This window comes from Octopus bimaculoides, chromosome 20, assembly GCF_046866305.1.
Source record: "Octopus bimaculoides isolate indiv1 chromosome 20, ASM4686630v1, whole genome shotgun sequence".
Taxonomy (NCBI): Eukaryota; Metazoa; Mollusca; class Cephalopoda; order Octopoda; family Octopodidae; genus Octopus; species Octopus bimaculoides.
The window spans coordinates 45,990,336-46,015,610 of NC_142947.1; the positions used below are offsets into that span (position 1 = coordinate 45,990,336).

A 25,275-nucleotide genomic window follows, 5' to 3' on the forward strand; every position below is an offset into this window, starting at 1 on the left:
CACTCCCTATTATCTGTCCTTCCCTCTCCCTTCTCCTCACTCCTTTTGTTTCTTTCCCTCATCCTCTCTTTTGTCCCCCTTCCCCTCTACCTCTGTTACTCACACGTGACTACAGGTTATTTCTGTTGCCCCTTTCTTTTCCGGACTAGACGTTCACCGGATTGGATGTCATTTTTCTCGGCTCCCGACATTTTTTTCTTCTGCTATTTTTTTCTCTCCTAATTATTCTGTTTCCTTGAAAAAATTTCTCCCGAGCGTTACCCATTACAATTCGTCTTGTCCTAACGGCTCTTAAAGAGAGCAATCTACTGGGAGCTATGTAGGAAGCTAGGATTTGAACACGAACCTAGTGAAACACTAGAAAGTAAGAAGGACAAGATGCCGTGGGACTTTAACACTCAAACTGACAGAGTAATAGAAGCAGGAAGCCTTGATTTGGTAGTAGTAGATGAAGAGAATGGAAAGTGCCAGGTAATTGACCTTACAGTCCCAGGTGATGAAGAAATTAATATATGAAGTATAGAAAAAATAACAAAGTACCAGGACTTAGCTATTGAATTATAGAGACTATGAAAAGTGCGGGTAAAATGTATCTCTGTAGTTAAAGGTGCATTGGGAAATATTCCTAAAGATTTGAACAAATGGATAGAGGAAATAGGCATAAAACGCCAGTTTAGTACAGCTCCAGAAAATAGTGTTATTAAGGACAGCTACGATACATAGGAGGGTTCTTGGCATCTAAGGCCACTTGCTGTGGCCCGATGCTAGGATTCTTTTCTTTTCCAACAGTCTAATCTGTTGAATGATTATATGAACAATAATAATAATAATAATAATAATAATAATAATAATAATAATAATAATAATAATAATAATAATAATAATCCTTTCTACTAAAGGCACACAATCGTGAGCCGAATATCCTAACCGCTAATATTACGCGCCTTCACACACACACACACACTCACACACACACACACACACAAACACACACACGCACACACACATGCATACACACGCACACACACATGCACACACACGCGCACACACATGCACACACACAAACGCACATGCACACACAGTCACTCAGTCACACAGTCTTTCTTTTCTTTAGTCATTTCTACGAGAGAGAGAGAGAGAGAGAGAGAGGGAGGGAGAGGGGGGAGAAAGATAGAGGGGGTGTGAGAGGAGATTTATGAAGAGAGGGAGTGCGAGAGAGAGAAGATGAGAGATTAAAAGATTAAAAGATTGAAAGATTTGGTACCATCTCACGACAGCACCAAAGGATTTGTTTATCAACTCTCTCTCTTATCTGTTATCTAACTTTCCCAAGTCATTATTTCTCGGACGTTTATTATGCGAGAGCAGAGTTCAAGTATCTGCCATTACGTTATTGATTGGAAGAAAATCAGATCAAGAAAACCACTTAGGTTGATAAGCTCATGAGATAATCTAGACGATTAGATATTACTTCCAGGTTGTCTTTCCAATGTTGACTTCGTTTATCTAATGTTTGTGTATCCTAAAGCGGTGAGCTGGCAGAAACGTTAGCACGCCGGACGAAATGCTTAGCGGTATTTCGTCTGTCTTTACGTTCTGAGTTCAAATTCTGCCGAGGTCGACTTTGCCTTTCAACCTTTCAGGATCGATTAAATAAGTACCAGTTACGCACTGGGGTCGATGTAATCGACTTAATCCCTTTGTCTGTCCTTGTTTGTCCCCTCTATGTTTAGCCCCTTGTGGGCAGTGAAGAAATAAGAAACGTTAGCACGCCGGACGAAATGTTTGGTATTTCGTCTGTCTTTATGTTCTGCGTTCAAATTCCGCCGAGGTCGACTTTGCCTGTCATCCTTTCGGGGTCGATAAATGAAGTAAGAGGAGAGGTTAAAACTGCCAGTTGGATGTTCAGTGGTATTTCTTGAGGCACTCTGCCTTTTGAGTTCAAATCACGCCAATGCCTACTCAGGTTGTAAACTTAATCTGTTGTTCAGTTTAGCACCACCCCTTTGGTACCTGGGGTGCCCTTATGTGGAAGAGTCCATCGTGTTGAAGGCACGCGGGCGAGGTCTTTGGTCTGAGGATACATACCTTCCACTTTTCCACCATTTCACTTTTCAACGAGAGTCTGTAAAGAGCCATAGGTACACCCCGTTGTAACGGGGTGCACGACCATGCCACTCAAGCTTTCGTCTTTTTACCTGCGCAAGGTGTGTTGACTTGCTGCCTGTACTAAAATCAAACAGATCTCTGACCAAATGTGTTCCATATACAAGCGAACCCCATGTTTGCTTTGATCAAAAGGAATCGTCACCAAAGACGTTCCAACCGTGACTACACCCGACGTTTGTGTTGATTCAGTTAATCTATGAACAAAAGTGTTTCAGTTATTTTCAGCTGCGAGAGAAACGGAAATAAGCTAGGTATTATGTCACCCGGTGATCGTACACGGGGTGACATAATACCGCAGAGTACATTATTAGATGGAGTTACACAATAAAGACAAAATTGCGATTCTCTGAGATAATAGTTGTTATTAAGGACGTATTTCCGCCTGTGTTGGTTACGTCGCTCTTCGACTAAACTGTGTGGTTAGTTCTTCACGCAACACTGAACAAGGAATAATCCGAACGCAGACACGATGTTTGCGACATTCCTTTCTTTCTGTCTGCCTGACTGACTGACTGACTGTCTGTCTGTCTGTCTCTCTTCCTTCTTCTCTCCTCTCTCTCTCTCTCTCTCTCTCTCTCTCTCTCTCTCTCTCTCGCACACACACACAAACACACACAAAGTGTCTTTCTGTTTGTGTGGCTATCTCTCTCTCTCTCTCTCTCTCACTCTCTCTCTCTCTCTCTCTCTCTCTCTCTCTCTCTCTCTCTCTCTCTCTCTATCTATCTATCGATCGATTTATCAAGCTCTTTTTTCGTCTATTTCACTGTCTTTATATATACACATACACACACATAAACGCGCGCATACACTGACACACACACACACACACACACACACACACACACGCACATATGTATATAATAAAAAATTCGGGCCTTGTGCCCAGAGTAGAAAAGGTTAAAAAAAAATTGGAAGTTAAAATTTCGCGTGCGGCAGTGTCATCGAGCTAGTGACAGCCTGTATTGCGGTAAATCTAGGGCATAGTGTGCTTCAGGAGTGCGTGTGTGCGTGTGTTAGGTTCATCTGTACTAAACCGTCTGGTGATTGTGACAAAACCTTTGGTGCAACTCAATAAACCGGAATTAAACAAAAGTCAATTGGTGATAACCTTCGCACCCAGATCGGAGTGGCAGCTGTTGCAGTTGCAGTTGCTCTTTCTTCTTCTTCTTCTTCTTCTTCTTCTTCTTCTTCTTCTTCTTCTTCTTCTTCTTCTTCTTCTTCTTCTTCTTCTTCTTCTTCTTCTTCTTCTTCTTCTTCTTCTTCTTCTTCTTCTTCTCCTCCTCCTCCTCCTCCTCCTTCATCTCCTTTCACTCAAACACACACACACACACACACACACACACACACACACGCACGCACGTACACATATACATCCCGGCGTAACACTACCGTCCAGAATCTCGGATGTTGTCACACATCGCTGGTCACAATCCACTTTGCACTGTTTTACCTCTCGAACGACTCCACCCTGTTAGCCAAGTCGAGCAGTCCGACTTTCTTTCAGTCCAATGACATTTTTTGTGTACACGAACGTGTGAAATGCAATGTACGCGTCTTTCTTTTGATCCTCACTGCTTATCAAGCTTTCGATTAATCTCACACTAACACACCTGTACACACCTGTACATGTAATAATAAAGATTTCTTTGTCTTTGTAGAAGATGGCTAATTTGTTTATGACACAGCTTCGGATGTTGATAAAAAGAAATTTCTATATAAGAATTCGTGAAAAGAAAATGCTTATTATGGTAAGAATACTGTTATTTTGAGGCTACACCGCACCACACACGTTTTTTTTTTAAGTGGAAGGTATGGAGGCTGGAGGGTATATCAGCCGAAACAAACAAGATGCAGACAAATATCCGTCAAATGTAAATAATGTAAATAATGTAAATAATGTACGCTCTGTTTTTCTTTTTAATTTTTGCAGAATTTATTCGTTGCCGTTTGCAAGATGAGGTTTGGTCTAACATGCCTCTGTTTTTATTATCGTTTTTCTCTCATTAAAGGATATTATCTCTCCTGTCATTTACATGGTGGCTCTAATTGCTATCATGAAATTGGTTCGGCCGAAAGTTCTTCCGGCGATGCCAATTTCAAAACCAGCTCCAGTCACACCGGCAGAATTCGAGAATATTCTATACACGCCAAACACGAATGAAACAAGAACTATCATAGAAAGCCTTAACCAGACAATTGGGAAGAATACAAGTTATACTCCCGCGGATAACATCGATGATATGGTGCAGAAATATAAAGAGCTACAAGGCAAAACAGTGGGAGTAGTGTTTGATAACCTCAACAGCAGTACCAAAGTTACGTATTCTCTCCGCTTTCCCGATAGCATGGTCCCAGATAAAACGACTGGTGTATTTGGTGAGTACTGAAAATTTGTTTTACAAACTCGTATTTGCACTTACACAGATATATATATGCTGTTAAATATATTTTTCAGATACATTAATATTGGGTTGGTGCCTAATTATCGCGGCTTTTTTTTTTCAACAAATTTTATTCAACATAAACAATAACAATATTTAACAAAAACATCTTTAAATGACGGTCCGACCGTCTGCCAAGCAAATGGGAAGCAGGGATTGAAGTGGATGGTGAATTGAAATAGATTGTGAATCATTTAAAGATGTTTTTGTTGAATAAAATTTGTTGAATAACCTTAATGTTTTGGTGGATGAGGCTTGCTCTCTGCCGAATCTTTTTCGTAGTAGCTACATGTTTTTCTATTTCCAGAATGCCATCTTGTGCAGAGCTTTTTATTAAAAAGCTTAATGTCGTCGATATAACGCGAGAACATTATTAGGGATATGGATTTTTGTGTTACGCAATATTTCAGTTGTTCATTCTACCATGTCATGAAGCGGTTGACTTACATTTCCAGCAAGACTAACATCAACCACTGCACATTTCTCTGGGTTTTATAATTTATTATTAACTTGAAATATATATGCGTACGTCTGCGCGGATGTATATCATGCGACCACGTGATTTCGGATTCAATACCACTGTACAGTGCCGTTAGCATTTCGGGCAAGTGTCTTCTATTATAGCGTCGGGTTTACAAATGCTTTGTGAGTGGATTTGAGAGACGCAAATAGAAAGAAGCCCGTCGCGTACACACACACACACACACACACACACACACACACACACACAGATCAACACCAGGATTTATTTTTAAAGCCTAGTACTCATTCTATTGGTTTCTTTTGCCGAACTACTAAGTTACGGGGACGTAAACACACCAACACCGGTTGCCAAGCGGTGATGGGGGACAAACAAAGGCACGCACGCACGCACGCACGCACACGCGCACGCACACGCGCGCACACACACACATCACGTAATAGACCAGACTATCGGGTGTCGTTATACATCGCTGGTCACAATGCGCTTTGCCCCGTTTTAGCCAACGCGTAATACCACCCCGTGTGTGCGTGCGGACGTTGAGTCGCATACTACAACATGACAACTGCTGTTGGTTTGTTTACGTTTCCGTACCTTGGCGGTTTGGAAAAGGAGACGATACAATAGATACGAGACTTAAAGAGAAAGTAAGAAACGGTGTCCATTTGTTCCACTGAAGCCTTCAAGGCGATGCCCCAGCATGGCCGCAGATTAATGAGTAAAACAGGTGAAAGACAAAGGATCCATTTTGTGTTGAATCTATGTTAATTCCAACACCGTGTACCATCGTCTTACCGAGTATGGAGGGATTAAATCCATTTCTGCCATCAATCAATGGACCTTTTCTTTACTGCCATGGCAATGGCGGACGGTCTTCCTTGCTTTGTCTTCTTGTCCAACAAGTCCTAACTGGTTGATATCAACACCGCAAAACCCTATATCACTATCGCTGATTATTTCCACACGCTTTTCTACTGTGTAATCAATATCAGTCGGTGGCTATAGTGATATTACATCCATGCATTTATGATGCAATCTGTAGAGAGATAAGGATAGTTGCAAATATCGATTTTGCGGGGAAGGTGTTGAGTGCTGTCACAGTTATCAGGCGACATTTCTGCTAGCAAGTGTATGATCAGTGAGAGAAGCGTCGGCATGATGGACATTGTTGTGCCTTGAAAGTAAAGAAGATTTGCCAACGTTGTCATGTTGGCAAAAACCTTTACTTATATATAAATATATATATATATATCTATTTCTCTCTCTCTCTCTCTCTGTATATATATATATATATATATATATATATATATATATATATATATATATATATATATATATACTAGCAGTATAACCCAACCTTGTCCGGGTGTGACTTATTATGCCATCTACGAAAAGTCTTGCTAGCTGAAAATCAGATAAAAAAGAAAGCCTTACAACGAAAAAACCCTTATGATGTAAATATGTTCATAATTCAAAAGACGATGAAATTAATAGGGAAAGTCTGAAGGCTGTTTTGCGTAAAATTATTAAGCATACGTAAATTTCATCTGTGTAATTGGCTATAGAAATGCTTGTGCAAAACAACTTTTTGCGCTGCCCTGATTATACATAGCAGGGTAATCCCTTTTCACAGGAGCTAGGATGGCAATTTGTGATGAAGCAATTGCTGGCGATCTGTTGCTAAACAGTTTTGCCAGAATTCTATCAGATTGGGCAGAAGGTGTTGATGCACCATTTTGCATTATGTTCAAAGTAGCTACTGGAATGTGGTGAATTGCTGCAGTCTGTGGCTGTCATTTTAAACCGGTTGCTGTCTTTCCCCAGCAAACTCTCTTCTTTGGAGGCATAATCTATGTATATATTAAACAGAACAACAAAAGTTATAATAGATGGCAGGGTCGGTACTTTTCACATATCTGTAACTTTTCAGATTAACACCCGCACGATTACCCAACCCTAATCCTAAACCTGATCCTAACACTAACCCTAACACTAACCCTAAACCCTAACCTGACCCTAAAAAACGTAACCGTAACATTAATCCTAAACCCTAACCCTGACCCTAAAACCCTAACCCTAACACCCTAGTGAAAATCGTGGTAAATTTACAAAACATTGACGAACATGAGTTATATTTTACTGAATGATTGTGTACTTGCACGTGTATGCTTTTGAGAGAGCGAGAGAGGAAGAGGTAGAGAGGAGGAGAGAAAGGAATAGGGGTAGTTAAAAGTTTTCTTATGACTGCTTCTCTTCACTGCCTATTACTTCATTAGAAATCTAAGGATGCACATAAGCACATAATAGAGAAAAATGAAACAAATATGGACGACTTGCTCCGAAACACCACCGAGTGGGGAACACTTCTCAAAAATAACCTGCAGTTGTTTACTTCAAAATTCCTACATGCTTGAAATGTACATACATCAATGTACATTTGTACAAAATTTCATGAAAAAATATTAATTTTCCTGGAAGTTAAGAGGAATTTAAGTGGAATTTCCGAATATTGTACCCCACCCCCTTCCAAAACACTTTCACCGAAATTTTTTGTATATTTGGAATCTACATAATAAATAATATATGCATAGAAAATTTCATAAAAAAAATATTCATTTTTATGAAAGTTATGACCTTCCAAAGTTGGGGGATACAACTCTGTAGTTATGCCATCAATGTTTTGTAAATATACTACGATGTGAATGATTGTTTACTTGCACGTGTATACGTTTGAGAGAGCGAGAGAGGAAGAGTGGGAGAAATGAATAGAGATTGAGAGCAATGTGTATGTTGTTGTCACAGGTCATGTATGTGTGGTTGTGTGTGTTTTTACGTATCTATGTTATGAAAAATAGGTAAAGAATACTGAGAGGAAAGTTTAATCTATGACGTTGTATGTATCACTTTCTCTCTCTCTCCCTCTCCCTCTTTTACTCTTACTCTCTATATTTTTATGTTGAGCGCGTGTGTAAGAATGGCGTTCCAGGTAGCAGGGATGAAATATAAAAGTTGCTAGAAACAACAGCCAAATCTCCCTTAAATCACACAAAGTAAACGGAATTTTAAAAATCTAATTACTGCACTGGAAAGTTCACATCGAGAAAATTCCATTGATGTAAAAATTTTTACGAAAAAGTGGAAAATGTGGATTTCTATAAACATTCAAAAAGGCTTCACACAAACACACAACTTCAGATTTATATATTAAGATATACATATACATATGCATATATATATGTGTGTGTGTGTATGTATGTATACATACATCTCTCTCTCTCTCTCATTATCTCTCCCTCTCTTTCTCTCTCTCTCTCATTCTCTCTCCCTCTCTTTCTCTCTCTCTCTCTCTCCCTCTCTCTCTCTATATATATACAACTCTCTGTCTCTGTCTCTTTCTCTCTCTCCCCCTGTCACTCCCTCTGTCTCTATATATATACATATATATATATTCTTTTGTTCTTTTACTTGTTTGAGTCATCTGACTGTGCCCATGCTGGAGCATCGTCTTGAAAGGTTTTAGTCGAATGAATCAACATCAGGATTTATTTTTAAAGCCTAGTGCTTATTCTATCGGTCTCTTTTGCTGAACTGCTAGGTTACGGGGACCGTAGACACACCAACACCGGTTGCCAAGCAGTGATGGGGTACAAACATAGGCACACACACAGACACTCATAGATATACACACACACACACACACACACACACACACACACACACACACACACACACACACATATATATATATATATACATACATACGACGGGCTTCTAACAGTTGGAAGAAAGCAGTCTGGGTCAAATGCTTCCTTTGGCTGTCTCTAGGGACCAATTCTGTAGGTTTTTACTCCCCTCTAAACGCTTTGTACCCACAATAACATGAACGGTTCTCGTTTTAAGATGCCACATCTTTTGTATTCCAGTTTCCAGGTCCTTCGTCTGTCCTTACGTTCTGAGTTCAAATTGGTCAAGCCCTCTAAATTTGTGCCCCAGCGTGGCCGCAATCAAATGACTGAAACTAGTTAAAAATAAAAAGATAATGATAACTAATTAAGTCTACCAACTACGTATCCTCATCATTCTACAATGTTTATTTTATAATAGGGTTCTAGTTCAGATAATGCCTCTACCTCCATGCACCCATAGTAAATATATTCTACGAGAGATTTCCGACAGTGCATTCTAAATGCAATTTATTTATATACCTTGTTTTCTGAAGTGTCCAGTTGAGAATATTAATAATAGACAATGGCATATTGCTGTGGCAAGTGGATTATTGGGGCCTATCAGCTTAACTTCTTGCGCTTAGCACATTGAAAAGATTTAAATAATGTCTCCATAATATTCCTTCCTAAAATTTTCCTTTTTTTTTGGTTTTTGTGTGTGTGGTGTCTCTTTTCTCCATTGATTTCTTACCGTTCGTAAGACTGTGTTTGGCCTAAATCCACTATCATTGTCCTTGTATTAGGTAATCAGCGTTTTAAATTAATTTTCGAATTAGCCCTTCTGCAATATTACAATAGCTCATTTTCTTAATCTGATTCTCATTTCAAAGCTTTATATATATATATATATATATATATATATATATATATACATATATAAATTAAATATATACATGTATGTATGTATGTATATGTATATATATATATGCATATATATGTGTATTTATATATATATATCCACACACATACACACACACACACACACACACACACACACACACACACACACACACACACACATATATATATGTATATGATTGCTTCATCTTGAGAGAAAATAGTTGCCCCATCCAATATTTATAGAAGCATGGAATGGCATTAGCTGTAATATATTGTCTCAGAGAAACATCTCGAAGAGACTTTTGTGTTAAAACGCCGATAGCCAAGAAAAAATGCCTTTCAATCGATGTATCAATACTAATAGGTGACAACGTATCTCTAAAAGAAACGGGGAAACTCTCAAGATGCAAAGATCTGGAAATAGAGGTTACTCGAATGTGGAACCTAAAAACAGAAACAAACCCTTTGATAATAGGTGCATCAGTTACGATTAAAAGCATTCAGACAAATACATAACCAAAACACCACGACTTAGAAATGTATATAACATCCTGAAAATAGCACTTCTAGGAACCGCGCACATCCACCGCAAAGCACTATCAATACAGTAAAAATAAGAGCACCACAACAAACCACAGCACGTACCCAAGGCGCACAGAGCTGCGCTTGGCAGTGCAGTAAGAGCACGTGATAAAAATAAGACTACTAAATAATAATAATAATAATAATAATAATAATATTTCTTCTTCTTCTTCTTCTTCTTCTTCTTCTTCTTCTTCTTCTTCGTCTTCTTCTTCGTCTTCTTCTTCTTCTTCTTCTTCTTCTTCTTCTTCACTCAGGACGTTTGCATTCTACATAAGAGTGCTTAGATAACAGCTGACAATACAATAGTCAAGGATGGGGGTAAAAGGTGGCGAGACATGACTGCGATAACTTAGAAACGATAGAACAATTTGTCGGTGAGATAAGCGGTATCCATTTAGCCAGTGCAAACAAGTCAAGGCCTTCGTAGAGGCGATAAAACAGGCATAGTGGGGGAGACAGTGGGTTTATGGGTTCGTTTCCCGTTCGTATTCTTTGATGTATATATATATATATTTTCTCTTCCAGTCGATGAAGATCAATGCCCGGCGTTGGGAGAATGTCAAGCGACTAAATATGTGTCTTCAGGCTATATCTTTCTACAGAATACTTTAGATGGAATTCTATCAGAGGTAGGTGAATATCGTTGCAGCCTCGTCTTTCAATCAGCAATTCTCACTTCTGGATACATTCACACCAAGGCAGTGAGCAGTGAGCTGGCAGAATCGTTAGCACCGCCGGACGAAGTGCTTAGCGGTATTTCGTCTGTCTTTACGTTCTCAGTTCAAATTCCGCCGAGGTCGACTTTGCCTTTCATCCTTTCGGGGTCGATAAATTAAGTATCAGTTATGTACTGAAGTCGATCTGACCGACAGGCCCCCTTCCCCAAAATTTCGGGCCTTGTCCCTAGAGTAGAAACACAGACCTAAACACAGACATAAAAAACGCATAAAACCTCATAAGGTCACTTTTCTCTATACATAGATATATACTTATCGGTGTGTGTGTGTATGTGTGTGTGTGTGTGTGTGTGTGTGTGCATATATATATATATATATATATATATATATATATATATATATATATATATATATATTATATATATACATATATGTGTGTTTATGTGTATATATGTGTATATATGTGTATGTGTGTATAGACACATATATATGTATATGTGTGTATACATATTGATACATACATACACACATACATGCATATAGAGTTAGTGCATAAATAATGTGGCTTTTTTTCAACAAATTTTATTCAACAAAAACAATAACATTGTTACAAAAACATCTTTAAATGATTATTCCGGAGCATGTTCACCATCTACTTCAACTACTGCTTCCCATTCCTTCAATTACTGGGTTCTCTATTATTATTATTATTATTATTATTATTATTATTATTATTATTATTATTATTATTATTATTATTATTATTATTTAGGTCACTGCCTGGAATCGAACTCGGAATCTTGGGGTTAGTAGCCTGTGCATATAGCATAGTGGTTAAGAGCACGGTCTACTAACCACCAGATTCCGAGTTCGATTCCAGGCAGTGACCTGAGTAATAATAATAATAATAATAATAATAATAATAATAATAATAATAACAATAATAATAATAATAATAATAATAATAATAACAATTCCGAAAAATACCTTAGGAACGATAACTCAGGTTCGAAATTTCCCCAAGACACCTGATGAAGGCTGGAGGGTATATCAGCCGAAACGTTGTGTTAACAATGAACAAGATGAGGACAAATTATTCGACAAATGTAAATAATGTAATGTAAATTCTGTCTTCTTTTCCTTTTTGTCACTAAATTCTTTTCTTTCTTTTTTCATATTTTAAAGAAATTGAACCCAAACATTAACCTGACGTCTCCTATAATGTTGATGCAGATGATGCCAAAGAGGGTTTTCCACCAAAACCCCACCACAATCCTTAGTCTTACATCAATCTATTTTATTGTCGCTTTTCTCAGCTTCATCAATTCCCTCTGTACTCATCTGGTTGTTGAGAAAGAGAAGAAAATCCGACCCACAATGCAAGCGATGGGCTTACAGGAAACGGCATTTTGGTTGGTATTTTTCCTTACCTTTCCGTATATATATATGTGAGCGTGTGTGTGTGTGTATTTACGTATGTATGTATGTTTGTATTATTCTTAAACGAGAATATAATTGACTGTAACTTCGAAGTTTCGGTCACTATCGTTGGACTGCTGATAGCTTAACTGGCCGAAACTTCGGAGTCACTGTCAGCAACGTTCTTGTTTAAGAATAATGAATTTGTACTCTACAAAAGTATAGAGTAACCCATCAGATTAATGTCTATTATTATTATAACTGAATTTAAAACAAACATTAACATACGTATGTATGTATGTATGTATGTATGTATGCATGTATGTATGTATGTATGTATGTATGTATGTATGTATGTATATATGTATGTATATATGTATGTATATATGTATGTATGTATGCACGTATGTATGCCCTTATTCAGTTTTATTTCAAGATTTCGTGCCAATAGAGAAAGAGTTGGTTTCTAACCTAGATTCAAGGCTCCTTCATTGGAATTTCAACAACATCAACAGGGTATTTTGTTTGTATGTATGTATATGTGCAGATTTGTATGTTTTATTTTATGTATGTATTTTCATGCATACAGTTGCATATCTAAACATGCTCACATATATTTAAATGTATGCATGTATGTATATCTGTTTGTGTGTCCAAGCAGTATGTCCAAGAATGGCGGTTATGGTTTACATTAATTCCTTCGTTACGATCGTTTCAACACTACCGAGTTCAGATACATCATGAGTCCAAGTATGAACGTAAATATAAATGTTTGTGCGAAATCACATCATATTACATATGATCCATGTCCATCTCATTAAACAAAAATATAAAAAATAACCATCAATAACAAATAAATGACTATGCTGTTTTTTTTCTCTCGTTTTCACACAGGTTGTCGTGGGCCATTGTACAATACTTTTTCACCACCTGCGTGGTGGTCATCTCCACCATCATCATCGTGGCTATCAATGTCTTACCAAACAGCAACGTCTTTCTCTTCTTCTTAGCCCTCATGTTCTTCACGTTGACCCTTATCACGCTCTCTTTCCTAATGTCAACTTTTTTCAAGAAATCCCAAATGGCAATGACATTGCCTGCATTCTACATTTTCTTGGTTACGTTGATCTACCTCGCTGTTGGACTGACAAGAACCTACAGCGCATCGGCTGGTTTGATCTACACAACACCATTGTGGGCGATGGTGCTGCTCTGTCTCGTGTCACCCATTGCATTCGCTCTGTATGTTGACAACGTAAGTAATATTCTACTGTATATCACCATGACCATCATCAAGATCTCGATCATCGTCGTCATCATCATCAATGTCATCATCGTCATCATCATTGTCATCATCATCATCGTCGTCATCATCGTCAGTGTCGTCCTCACGTTGATTTTTCTTGTGTTTTTTCTGTTTTTTAAAATAAAATTATGTATATATATATATATATATATATATATATGTATATGTATATAAATACACACACACACACACACACACACACACACACACACATACACACTCACACTCACGGGGCAGGCATAGCATGTTCATTTCTCTGGCATTCTTCCAAAAATTTTTTATAATCGCCGCCCGTGAAGCTTTACATAGCCCTCCCCGAACTACTGGCCTTGTGCCAAAATTTGGAATCGTCATTATTATTATTATTATCGTTGTTGTTGCCCAAATTCTTCACTCCCGTCTCTTTTCTTCTCTTTTTCTCAACGAAAAACCAACAGACCATATCCATGGACCTCAGTGGCGTTGGTATGAACTTCTCGACCATGCAAGACGGATATTTCCCGAATTACATTCCGATGCTCATGTTACTCTTCGATGCCGTACTCTACTACTTTCTCTCTGTATATTTGGAGAAAGTACTGGCAGGTCAGTTCTTCTTTCTATTTCAGTGGTTAGGGCAGCGGACTCGCGGTCGTAGGATCGCGGTTTCAATTCCCAGACCGGGCGTTGTGTGTGTTTATTGAGCGAAAACACCTAAAAGCTCTACGAGGCTCCACGAGGCTCCGCAGGCTCCCCTGTTGTACTCTTTCGCCCCAACCTTCTCTCACTCTTTCTTCCTGTTTCTTGAGTAACGCTGCGATGCACTGGTGTCCCGTCCAGTTGGGGGGGGGGGGCGGAAACACATACGCCATAAAAACTGGAAACCGGGCCCATGAGCCTGGCTATGCTTTAAAAGGGCGCATAAATAAAAAATTTATATACATACATGTATATATATATATATATATATATATATATATATATATTTCCAAAGTTTCAAATTTATACATTTAAAAAAGAGAGATTCAACACCGGAGTTTTATATCCATTTTCTTCATTCAATGTAAACATTTCTATGTTTGACTATATTCAACCATTAATAAGTTAAATATATTAATCGTCTCACACGTCATCAGGAATGATTTTCATTAGAACAAAAAACCAAAAGAAAAGACGAGACCTCGTGTTTAATGGAAAATGGTATAGTTTTTTAAAAATTGATTTGTTCGATCGATTCATTATGTTTTCTTTTGTTTTTTTTTTGTTCTAATGAAAATCATTCCTGATGACGTGTGAGACGATTAATATATTTAACTTATTAATGGTTGAATATAGTCAAACACAGAAATGTTTACATTGAATGAAGAAAATGGATATAAAACTCCGGTGTTGAATCTTTCTTTTTTTTAAATGTATAAATTTGAAACTTTGGAAATATAAACAATGAGAACGATCCTTAAGGAATCTAACCAATGATCCTTTGAGGTGAAATCTTATGCTATATTGGTAACGATTACAGAGTTTACTTTGAAAAATTATATATATATATATATATATATATATATATATATATATATATATATATATATATATATATATATATATATATATATATATATATATATATATATTACGTGATCACGTGATCGACCAGGCTATCAGATGCTGAAGAAACCGATAGAATAAATACTATACTGAGGCGCATTTGTTCGACTAAGCTCTTTAAGGCGCTACGCCAGTATGGCCGCAGTAAAGGATAAATGTTGTTGTCCCCTAATATCAACTAAAAATGAAATAACTCTCTCTTGATTTTTTTATTTGTCAGGTGACTTCAAACGCGCCATGCATCCGTGTTTCTGTCTGTTCCCATCGTATTGGAGGAAATCGAAGATTAAATCTGGAATTGACAATCCAAACTTTGACATGGAATTCAACGTAGATATCAAAGAAAATGTTGAAAGAGTACCACAAGAATTCGACTCGAAAGTTGGAATTAGGTAAATATGCGATGGTTTGTTAGAGCGGCGGTGGTGTAGGGTGCAGGTTGAAGGGGGGGAGCGTTGTGATGTGGGGCGTTTAAGTATTTTGATCTTGATCAGACTCGTTGTCAGCGTCAGTATCGCCGTCATCATCCACGATAACGGACAGAGTCAACAACTTTTGAAAAGGTTGCAAGACGCAACGAAAATTTTAGTAAAAATAAATAAGTAAACGAGTGGAAATCGAACCGGTGAGTGTGTTAAATAATAAGGCACGAAAAGAGAATGACTCTTCCCAGACACAATAAAACGTAAGATATCTCTTATCAGAATTCTTCAGACAGAAATAATACTCCCGTCTCCTGTTTTTTGTTTTTTTGGTATCATAACTCTGCGGAAAATATTTCCCAGTATTTTCAACTTTTATGCATATCCCGCATAAATATAACATCTGCGTTTGGAATATTGAGATAAGCAGATGTGCTTCAAGGGGACACAGTCTGGATGTTAGCCCTATCTACATAACCAGTTCTATATCTAAATAAGCAGTTATATGGCCAGACGACAAGTTATTTGTCTGCATAGCCACTTACATATATCTAAGGGATAACCGCCATGTTATGAACTCAGGTCGATAGCATTAAGGTTTCTTCAACTCCCATTACCTTTAAATTTTTGCTTCCCCTTTATTTCTACAGAATTATGCGCCTTTTCAAGAGTTTCAAAACTACCAAAGAAACAATAACAGCTGTTGATAGTAAGTTAAATTCTATTTTCATTCTGTTTCAGTTGCGAATGCAAGACACAACTTCCTAGCAAAGATGTGACGAAACACAAAATTCATTCTAATCTACTTTATGTTACTTTTCTGACTATTTTTGCTTTTCTTCATCTTTTTTTTTTTAGCTCAAGAGGAGGGAGATGTCCTTAGATTTTGGAATATATATATATATATATATATATATATATATATATATATATATATATATATATATATATATATATATATATATATATATATATATATATATATATATGTATATATATATATATATATATATATATATATATATATATATATATATATATATATATATATATATATATATATATATAGAGAGAGAGAGAGAGAGAGAGAGAGATAGAGAGAGAGAGATAGATAGATAGATAGATAGATAGATAGATAGATAGATAGATAGATAGATAGAGAAAGATTGGAAGAAATATAGATAATTAGACAGATGGAACTACAGATGGATATATATAAATATTGATGAATGGAAAGATAGATAAATACATTGCTTACTAGAAACGTAAATGAGTCGGTAAATAAATAAGTAGATAAGCTTATTAAATGGATTGATAGGTATGTACATAGATAGATATGAATAGATAGATAACTAAATAGAAATGGATAGAGATAGATGTATGTATAGATAGATGGATACATAGTAGGTTCATATATTCATATATAGATAGATAAATTTACATAAATTTGTTGCTAGGTTGGTAGGTAGATAAATAGACAATGAGCTACATAGACAAGTAACTCCCTAAATAGTTAGGTAAATGAATAGGTAGATTAGGTTAAGTAGATTAAATGAATGGAGAGGTATATACATGGATGGATATTGGTGGGAAGATAGATAGATAGATAAATTCATATATAGACAGGTAAATTTGCATTAATTTGTCGTTAGGTTGGTAGGTAGATAAATCGATAAGGAGCTACAGAGACAAGCAACTCGCCATGGACCCGAAATGGTACTTGACATTTTCCTAGTATTTTTACACCAAACGTAATTTCTCCTCTACTATGCCCTAAATAAATGCCTTCTTTTTGCTCCCTATATTTCAGACATCAGTTTGAATCTGTACGAAGACGAGATCACATGTTTGTTAGGTCACAATGGCGCTGGCAAAACGACCCTCATAAATATGTTAGCAGGTTTTCTGAAACCTGATTCTGGTCATGCCATGATATATGGATATGTAAGTTCACCGAATAATACAATATCATTGCAATCGCTGCTGCTGTTGATTTGTTGTTATGACAATTGTTACTGTTATTGAGGTTGCTGTTACTGTTTTTGCTATTGCTAATGTTGTTCTTGTCGTAATTGACGGCCAGGTGGCTGAATCGTTAGCACACCTGGCGAAGTGCTTAGTGGCATTTCGCCCGACTTTGCGTTCTGAGATCTAATTCCGCCGAGGTCGACTTTGCCTTTCGTCCTTTAGGATTCGATAAAATAAGTACCAGTTGAGTGCTGGGGTCGATGTAATCAACTAGCCCCTCCCCCAAAATTTCAGGCTTAGTAGAAAGGCTTCTTGTTGTTCTTGTTAAGACGGCATACAATCTCTCAGAGTTCGCCTCTTCTCTGCACACTATTTTAACGCCAAAAGTTACGAGTATATCTTTGCTAACGTCTTAAGTTTTTTAACACACCTTTTACAATATGCATAAGAAGTAAATCGCTTGTCTTTTTATCTCCCAATCTGGTTCCAAATTAGGCGTGGAGAGTCAATTTTTCAAATTTGAGCGTTTTAAGAATACTGTTCGTTCCTAGCTAATTTGCCGCAAATGTAACAAAACCTGTTTGAATTATTTTTAGATTTTCTGTTTATGGCAATTAACAGCTGTTATATAATTAAGAAATTTAAAATAGAAATCCCTCTCTCTCTCTCTCTCTCTCTATATATATATATATATATATATATATATATAGAGAGAGAGAGAGAGAGAGAGAGAGAACCAGATTGTTAGATAATGTATATGAAGACTCTCTCACAGATATGCACACACACACACACACACACACACACACACACACACACACACACACACACACACACACACAGAGAACGGTACACCTTCACTCATTACACTGTGGGTGGGAACACGGGTAACGCAAAAGCGAAAACATGGCGGCATCATGAGAAAATGCCGTCAGCAGTCTCTCTTTTCAGATTTTATTAATTTAAGTCACTAATTAATATGTACAACTTCCTTAGAAAATTACTTCGGTAGTAGTTTATAAATAACTCACCAACGTAAAAAAGAAAAAAGTAGAAGGGGAGACAACCAGAAAAGTTGAAAAATCTAATCTCAATGTGAATATTGTCCATTAGAAATATATCGAAGGGGGTGGGAGAATTGAACCCCAAGTCAACTGTTTACTACAACAGTAACAACAACAGTAGTCATAGCCGCCGCTGCTGCTGCTACCACTACTACTACTACTACTACTACTACTACTACTACTACTGTTTCTTCTCTTGTTTTTTGTGACAGGATGTTGCTAATGCTGACAACCTTGACCAACTTAAAACAATGATCGGATTGTGTCCCCAGGAAAACATAATCCACGATCATCTGACATGTAAAGAAAACCTAAGAACCTTTGCTGCATTGAAAGGGTTTTCAGCAGCAGAAATCGAAGATGAGGTAAGCTTGAAATAAAATAAAATAAAATAAAATAAAATGAATATATAAATTATAAACAAATATGATATATGCCACAGAACCACCGAAAACTAGACACCAATGGTTATGTATTGTCTAAGCCTAATTAAGTTACCTTTGAAGGAAACCAAACAATACCAAAGTAAGCGAACCCCACAAACTATGAACCCACAAACATTTTCCACTCTACAAGTACGAAGGGCAACGCAGAATAACGAGATTAAGATCGAATAAATCCACAATCGAACATATGTGCATTATCATCATCAGCTGCTCAATCGGATATCAACGTGGTTTTGGCACCTGGACAGTACTATTTAATTCAGTGGTGTCAACAGCGTTAGAAATATAAACGCTGCCTGGGAATCATCCAGCTTATTACTACAAGTAAAAACATAAGAGCAAGCCAATAGTGATAACCTCTAGCTCCATATTAGCGTTTGTATTGGTTCAGCAACGTGAAATTATGATCGGAAGAATGCAGAAAATATTAGCTTGGCTCTTACGCAAGGATAACTCGGAAATTCATGGAACGTTCTGTATTTTCCACTAGGAGTGCGCCAGTATGTCCGTAGCTGCATGACTGGAAGGCATAAGAGAATAAAAGAATGAAAGAATATGGCTGTACGAAACTCAACCCGCCCACCTCTATAGAACTACTCGTTTTAGTTGCTCCATCTGCTTAGGAGGGCAATCACATCTACTCGAAATCGCACACTGATATCTGAAAAAGAGACCACCACCAAACCCTGTCCAATACCACAAGTACCACCACCACCACCACCACCACCACCACCACCACCACCACCACCACCACCACCATTACCACTACCACATCCCCAACATCAATACAATTTTCACTTCCAGCACCACCACCACCACAACCTCCATCAACAACACCTGTAGAACCTTCTACGATTAATATAAATGTTTTCTCTACTTCAAGGTTGATTCACTGCTGAAAGATTTGAATCTTACGGAAAAAGCCGACGTGTTTTCAAAGAATCTCAGTGGAGGACAAAAGCGTAAGCTTTCTGTTGGAATGGCTTTCATCGGAAGACCAAAGGTTAGTATATACATGCACGCACAACCATTGATATACATGGATATAGAGAAATAGAGTGAGAAACACTTATACTTCACCTCATTTGTTACTTGTAGATGAATTTAAATCTATAAATTGTTTAAGGTCTTTTCATTCACTTGATAAGCTGCCGCAAGCGAAACATCTGACTGATTGTCACGAATCATTTCATTTATCAATAAGTTTATTGTCGGCGTTTAACACCGTCATAAGTTCTTTATTTGAGAGTGGTTTCTGGTTAATGACTAGATCTTTAATATACAACAGCACAATTTATTAATATATATATATATATATATATATATATAGATAGATAGATAGATATGCGCGCGCACGTGTGTGCTTAGCCGGCATTCCCACTGCAGCTTGGGATATGATTTTCTTCTTTCTCAATGATCCGTTAAATTATGGAATTTCAAATTTGTTGTTTATCATTTCAGATAATATTTCTTGATGAACCTACAGCTGGAGTTGATCCCTTGTCCCGAAGGAACATGTGGGAACTATTGAAGAAATACAAGAAAAACCACTGCATTCTATTGACCACTCACTTTATGGACGAAGCTGATATCCTTTCAGGTAAGTTTAATTTATGAGTTATGATTTTTAAACAATTTTATTCCTGTTCATCTGAACTAGAAATGGGTGTAACATCTCCTGTCAGTGCTGCTCAAATATATATATTTACTTTTCGTTTCACAATGAAATCAGTTGCTCATCTTCTACCCTAGAACAACAACACCTACTGGAATAATGTTGAAGCCTAATTTTCATTTATTTAGCCTATCACTCGCTGTTTTCCTAAGCCATTTTGTATGAGATTAGGTGCTTTTTTCACTTGCATTAAGATAAATTCGACAGGTGACTCAGAACACGTACAGAAAGATCTGGGGCAATGAAGCCTAGGCTTGTGTCCAAGTAACATTCTACCGACCCCTACTAATCACATCTTTTTTGCCAGAAACATTCAAATGCTTTCTCTGTATTCTTTACAATAAAATATAACAGTAAAAGAAAACAATAATTCTTGGAGTCCTTGCAGTACAGCAAGAATTCAAACAATAACGGATGTATATTATTCGCATGCGTTCAGGTATATTCGATCGCGAATATGCTTATCAATGTTGTATTTCATCATCGGAGAACATTTAAACCCGTTTGACATGATATGTGTTCATGATACACGTAACTCATTGACGTTAAGGGGACTTGGAAACGCTTTGGTGTTTCGACCTTATTTTGCGTCTCCTTAGTCAAAACTACCCCCAGATTAATAAACTAACAAGCGTATTGCCTCTTGTAGACATCAGTATCCAAATTATTGTGTGATGCGTGCTGTTATTTGCCAAACGAATAATAATTCTTGAAGTCCTTGCAGAACAGCAAAAATCCAAACAATAACGTATTTATTCATTCTCATACATTTTCGCAGATTCGAATAATAAATCATAAATTAAGAAACGATCTAATTAAAAAGAATATTGTAAACCTTCTGATCACATCTTTATAATTAATTTGTTGCTTAAATCTTAACATATCTTAAACTCTCTGCGTTCTTCCTCTCTCTCGTTCTCTCCAGATCGAAAAGCCATCATCAGCAAGGGGAAGCTCCAGTGTTATGGTTCGTCTCTATTCCTGAAATATAACTATGGAATAGGATACCATTTGAAGTAAGATACAATCTTGTTTGCTTTTGTTTCTTTTCTCTCTCTCTCTCTCTCTCTCTCTCTCTCTCTCTCTCTCTCTCTCTCTCTGATTAGTGTACAAAGACTGCTGGCATTTTGGCTTGAGTGTTGGACTCACAAACGTAAATCCTTCGGTCTCATTTTCGAATCGAGTGAGGCCTTGTGTCTTTTAGCAAACATCTTCTTTGCATATTGTTCTAATCTACTCACGTCTGTTGAGCAAAGGGGAGTTAACTCTTATATCTAGGGATCTAAATATTCATGGGGTATCATATTCTTCTACTTGTTTCTTCTCCTTTTTTAGTTTGCTGACCGATTTGGACAGTGACGTCAGCAAAATACAACAACACATGGACGATCAAAACGGTTCCATTAAGCTGAATCGAACCCACGGTTCTGAAGTTTCCTTTGTCATACCGCAGAAACAGATTGACCAGAACAGATTCCCAGGTAATTTCACGTCACGGATTTACTTTACGTTCCTGCTGCTGTCATTCTTGTCCATTCTTTTCTATGCTATGTCTCTATCCTGCAGACCAAAGAAATTCCATAACCACTTCGTCTTTCACTTATACATGATATCTCTAGAACTATATAGGCCAGTGGTTCCCAGCTCGGCGGAACTCCAGTGGTCCGCACAGTCGTACAGAGTGTGAGTGTGTGTGCGTGTGTGGGTCCCTGAACTAAATTCAAAATTTCATATGTATATATATATATATATATATATATATATATATATATATATATATATATATATATATATATATTCTCTTATTCTTTTATTCTCTTATTCTCTTATTCTTTTACTTGTTTCAGTCATTTTGACTGTGGCCATGCTGGAGCACCGCCTTTTAGTCGAATTAATTGACCACTTAACCCGTGTGGGACCATATGATCCTTGGGAGCTCACATCAGATTTTGTGGTTAAAATTTATGTATAATAAATTGCATATATTTTTAACAATACACGAAATATTCTGACATAAAAAAAAAAATACTATTCCTAACAATATTTCATTATAAAACTATTGGGTTGGTGCATAATTACTGCGGCTTTTTTTTTTTTTCAACAAATTTTATTCAACAAAAACAATGACAATATTTAAGAAAAAACATCTTTAAATGACAGTCTGACCGTCTGCCAAGCAAATAGGAAGCAGTAATTGAAGTAGATGGTGAATATGCTCCGGAATAATCGTTTAAAGATGTTTTTGTTACATGTTGTTATTTGCTTTTTGTTGAATAAAATTTATTGAAAAAAAAAAAAGCCGCAATAATTATGCACCAACCCAATATAAGAGAGTTTTTTTTTAACATCGGGTGGCTATAAGAATCCACCTGAATAAAATAAAAATCAAAGGGGTCCATCAATATGGGGCCCACTGAGGGGACCATCGAATCTTGTACCTACAGACCCCCTCGTTCGCTATCCCTCATAAGTCGGTTTATCCTCCCTCGTCGATTCTCTCTTCAGTGGCTCTGATCCTTTTCGTTGTGTCTAATGTCTAATAAGTTGAATGGCGGCAATGTTATATGAGAGTTGTTGTGGTTGTTGACGTGATGTGGTGGGGGTTGTAGTGCAGAGGTGGTGTTGGGGGCTGTTGTGGTGTGGTGTTGATTGTATTGGTTGTAGTGGAGATTGTAGGTTTATCGTAGTAGATAAAATTGAATTTTGGTTACTGAGAACTACGTTAAGGGTACACGTGTCTGAGGAGTATTCAGCCACTTGTACGTTAATTTCACGAACAGGCTGTTCCTTTGATCGGATCAACTGGAACCTTCGTCGTCGTAACCGACGGAGTGCCAGTTACTGTAGTCGTGAATAAGTTTGGTTTTCTCAGTCAATTTTACCCCTTATTCAGAATATAAATTAATATAATTAAATAGGACAAAGCATTCATCTCACGACATCAATGTTTACATCTTCCCCGCACCCTGAGGACAAAATAAATAGCATTTTAATGATTCTATTTTCAGATATACTACGATCTCTAGAAGAAAAAGAAAACGGCGTCACGAAAGCCGAAAATCTCGGCATCAAAAGCTATGGCGTTTCTATGACAACACTTGAAGATGTTTTCTTCCAAATTGGTAAATGACATTTATTCATGTTTTATTCACTGGGCGAAATGCTAAGCGGTATTTCGTCTGCCGTTACGTTCTGAGTTCAAATTCTGCTGAGGTCAACTTTGCTTTTCATCCTTTCGGGGTTGATAAATTAAGTACAAGTTGCGTACTGAGGTCGATCTAATCAACTGCCCCCCCCCCCCCTCACCGTAAATGTAAGTAAAAATGGTTTCAAATTTTGGCAGAAGGCCAAAATATATAAAAGGTATCTCATTATCAGTTTCAGTCCTTAGACTGGAACCATGCTGGAGCAGCACCTTAAAGAATTTTTGGTCGAATGAATCGACCCCCAAGAATTACTTTTCCATTAAGCCTGGCGCTCATTGTATCGGTCTCTCCTTCTGAACCGCCAAGTTTCGGGGATGTAAACATACAACACTAGTTGTCAAGCAGTGGTAGAGGATAAACAAACACAGACACGCGTCTGTCTGTCTGTCTGTCTGTTTGTATGTATGTATGTATGTATATATATATATATATATATATATATATATATATATATATATATATATATATATATATATATATATATGTATATGCATATATATGCACACACATATATATATGAGTACAGGACGTCACCAACAGTAAACAACATGAAATACAAAAACAAATAAGTTCAATATGCAAACATATATATATATATATATATATATATATATATATATATATATATATATATATATATATATGTATGTATATGTATATATATATATATATATATGTATATATATATATATATATATATATATATATATATATATATATCATTGCAACACATTGGTCAGCCCGGGGTTATAAAAGAAGACGCTTGCACAAGGTGCCGCGTTGTGGAACTGATCGCAAAACCATCGGGTTGCAAAATGAACTTCTTAACCACTCAGCTACACCTGTTTAATGTTTGTATTTCTATGTTTTTGTAGGTCAAGAAGAGACAGTAAAAGAAAGTAGTGAAGAGCCGGATGACAGCAACGAGCTTGCACCTATGGCCAATGCGGCATCTGTGCCTCATGTGAATTACGTGAAAAATGCTAATTTTCAAAGATATACCGGTCTTTTGAAAGTGTTTTTTTTTAATCATGTAAGACATCCACTGTTTGTAGTATTTGGAATGTTGTTACCAAACCTCCTTGTTCTTGTAAGTATTCTGCTCAACAAATATATGGATTCCAGCGATAACGAAAACAAGCCCGTCCAACTCGACATCACATCTTTGCTTTATGACTACGCCGGCTTAGCGCAATCATCGACAAAACCGCAATTTTTAATTTACAATACAACGACTGGTAAGTGCTTATTTGTTGCTGTTTTTCCT

At 37.0% G+C, this 25,275-nt stretch overlaps 1 protein-coding gene and 1 non-coding gene across 3 annotated transcripts in view; both read left to right on the top strand.

The window, feature by feature from the left end:
* The window catches only part of LOC106870134 (cholesterol transporter ABCA5), a 46,958-nt gene that overhangs the window by 6,507 nt on the left and 15,176 nt on the right, over positions 1-25,275 (top strand). Inside the window, exons 2-17 of one of the 2 annotated variants that reach the window (XM_089338529.1) lie at positions 3,828-3,917; positions 4,179-4,545; positions 10,767-10,870; positions 12,104-12,330; positions 13,232-13,592; positions 14,081-14,228; positions 15,448-15,619; positions 16,300-16,358; positions 17,460-17,593; positions 18,894-19,046; positions 20,011-20,130; positions 20,589-20,727; positions 21,728-21,818; positions 22,138-22,283; positions 23,811-23,924; positions 24,884-25,246. In XM_089338529.1, the coding sequence (XP_089194655.1) occupies positions 3,831-3,917; positions 4,179-4,545; positions 10,767-10,870; positions 12,104-12,330; positions 13,232-13,592; positions 14,081-14,228; positions 15,448-15,619; positions 16,300-16,358; positions 17,460-17,593; positions 18,894-19,046; positions 20,011-20,130; positions 20,589-20,727; positions 21,728-21,818; positions 22,138-22,283; positions 23,811-23,924; positions 24,884-25,246 (2,785 nt within the window). In that variant the 5' untranslated portion in view covers positions 3,828-3,830. The remainder of the gene's footprint in view (positions 1-3,827; positions 3,918-4,178; positions 4,546-10,766; positions 10,871-12,103; positions 12,331-13,231; positions 13,593-14,080; positions 14,229-15,447; positions 15,620-16,299; positions 16,359-17,459; positions 17,594-18,893; positions 19,047-20,010; positions 20,131-20,588; positions 20,728-21,727; positions 21,819-22,137; positions 22,284-23,810; positions 23,925-24,883; positions 25,247-25,275) is intronic. The other variant, XM_089338530.1, reaches the window with a different exon arrangement.
* On the top strand, positions 19,508-19,611 carry LOC149131724 (U6 spliceosomal RNA). The gene has a single exon (XR_016237713.1). It is a non-coding gene; the product is annotated as a U6 spliceosomal RNA (small nuclear RNA).